Source organism: Scylla paramamosain, unplaced genomic scaffold, assembly GCF_035594125.1.
Source record: "Scylla paramamosain isolate STU-SP2022 unplaced genomic scaffold, ASM3559412v1 Contig18, whole genome shotgun sequence".
Lineage (NCBI taxonomy): Eukaryota > Metazoa > Arthropoda > Malacostraca > Decapoda > Portunidae > Scylla > Scylla paramamosain.
In genome coordinates this window covers 725,001-727,500 of record NW_026973683.1, presented here as the reverse complement: position 1 = coordinate 727,500, position 2,500 = coordinate 725,001, and the positions used below count along the sequence as shown (strand labels likewise).

General features: G+C 44.0%; 1 protein-coding gene across 1 annotated transcript in view; it reads left to right on the top strand.

The window, feature by feature from the left end:
* The first annotated feature begins 51 nt into the window (after positions 1–51).
* Positions 52–2,500, top strand: part of LOC135097359 (transcription factor Sox-11-B-like) — an 11,232-nt gene continuing 8,783 nt past the window's right edge. Inside the window, exons 1-2 of the mRNA XM_063999167.1 lie at positions 52–190; positions 1,065–1,563. Coding sequence (XP_063855237.1) covers positions 1,255–1,563 — 309 coding nt within the window. The 5' untranslated portion in view covers positions 52–190; positions 1,065–1,254. The remainder of the gene's footprint in view (positions 191–1,064; positions 1,564–2,500) is intronic.

The window sequence follows — 2,500 nt, the reverse complement described above, 5'->3', positions numbered from 1 at the left end:
AGAAAGGTTTGAAGTGAGGACAGACACAGAAGAACGCCCCAGCCCGATCAGCTGATGGACCCAAACAGGCCCGTGCGCCAGCTCAGTGGCTCAGTGTTCGGGTAGACTCGAGGGAGAATGGACGTCATGTCGCGCTGCTCCCGCCATTACACGCGTACTTCTCTCACGGCTTTTAAACTACGCACGACAGGTACATCACGTAGCTAATTGACTCTGATGGTGGCCCTGCACCTGTATACCTCACACCTGGGACTTGGTGGTGTTTGTGCGTGTGTGTGTGTGGGTTTTTAATGGTGTTTTGTGGATTTTGAAAACTGCGTGCGTTTTGGTGCGTTTGTGTGTCTGTATGTGTGTGTGTGTGTGTGTGTGTGTGTGTGTGTGTGTGTGTGTGTATGTGTGTGTCAGGGAGAGAGAGCGAGAGTTTTATATTTGCCTGGAAACAATAACAGAAAAAAATAAGATTTAAGAAAAAAAATGAAAACGAGTGAAAGTGAATGAAAGAGAATGTGATGATGAATGAGTGAAGGAGAAAATGAAGGAGGAAAAGTGAATAAAAGTGAATGTGAAGAAAAAATCAAAAGGCGTGAAAATGTGGTGATGGTGATGATGATAATGATGATGATAATGACGTGTGATGAATGTTACTTACGATGTGACTGATAGTGATGATGATGACAGTGTTATGATGAAAGAGAATAGTTTAATAAGCAGTGTGTGTGTGTGTGTGTAGAGAGAGAGAGAGAGAGAGAGAGAGAGAGAGAGAGAGAGAGAGAGAGAGAGAGAGAGAGAGAGAGAAGTTACTTATCACACACGTTACATGAATAGTCAACAGATGAAGAGGAGGAGGAGGAGGAAGAGGAAGAGAGGAGGAGGAGGAGATTATTAACAAAGACTTACATGTGTGTGCGTGTTTAGTGAAGCGGAAGGATGTACGTACACACACACACACACACACACACACACACACACACACACACACACACACACACACACACACACACAGAGAGAGAGAGAGAGAGAGAGAGAGAGAGAGAGAGAGTAAAAAAGAACCATTACTTTCACAGGCTCATTGTAAACAAACGCACGTGCTTACCAAACAAACAAACAAACAAACAAGAAGTAAACAAACAAACGCGTGTGAAAGGACTGAACTGAAAAAAAGAAAGGAAAAAGACAAACAAGAAAACAAACAAAAAACAAGAAAAGTAAACAAACAAACAAACAAACAAACAAGAAAGCAAGTGGAATGGTATCATGTCTCTGGGATACGAAAGCAACACCACCACCATCACCACCACTCCCCACCACTACCACCAGCCACCATCACCACAACTTCCACCACCATCACCACTTCACCACCACCACCGCCTGGCGTCACCATCACCACCACGCAACACCGCAGCACAAAGAGATGATCAGCTGTTGAGAAGAGGAGGGTATGTGGGTGGTGGCGGTGGTGGTGGTGGCCCCTCCTCTTCCTCCTCCTCCTCTTCCTCCTCCGTGGTGTTTGGGTCACAAAAGGTGGATCTCAACTCCGCTACACCTTACAGTGATGCAACACAGGTGAGTATGGTGTTGCTTACCTGTCTGTCTGTCTGTATGTATGTATGTATGTATGTGTGCATTTTGAAATGTATTTATTTATTTATTTATTTATTTATTTTTTAAAGTCACTAGGTCAATGATTTTCGTAGCTTCCTGTAATACATACATACATACATACATACATACATACACAAATTAATGTATTAATTAGAGAGAGAGAGAGAGAGAGAGAGAGAGAGAGAGAGAGAGAGAGAGAGAGAGAGAGAGAGATGAGGTAAAGAAAGCTACGCCCGCTTCCTCTCTCTCTCTCTCTCTCTCTCTCTCTCTCTCTCTCTCTCTCTCTCTCTCTCTCTCTCTCTCTCTCTCTCTAGGCATTTCCTTTGTTTCTTCCTGTAAACAAACACACTCACCATAATATTTCCGTCACTGAGAGAGAGAGAGAGAGAGAGAGAGAGAGAGAGAGAGAGAGAGAGAGAGAGAGAGAGAGAGAGAGAGATTAGGTTCCTACGTCTTCTCTTCATAGAAACGTGTGTGTGTGTGTGTGTGTATGTGTGTGTGCGTCATCAAGTCGTCAGCTGGTCTGGTGTTCGTGTGTGTGTGTGTGTGTGTGTGTGTGTGTGTGTGTGTGTGTGTGTGTGTGTGTGTGTGTGTGTGTGTGTTTACACTGAGCACAGCTGACCTCTATTCTTTGTTTACATTGATCAGCTGTTCCCACACGATGGTGATGATGATGATGATGATGATGATGATGATGATGATGATGATAATGCAGAAGAGGAGGAGGAGGAGAAGAAGAAGTTGATGTAAAAGTTGAATAATTATACGTAACACCAACACACACACACACACACACACACACACACACACACACACACACACACACACACACACACACACACACACATGTAAGTACCAACACAAGATTGAACTTCCACGTACATGTACCCGAAGTCCT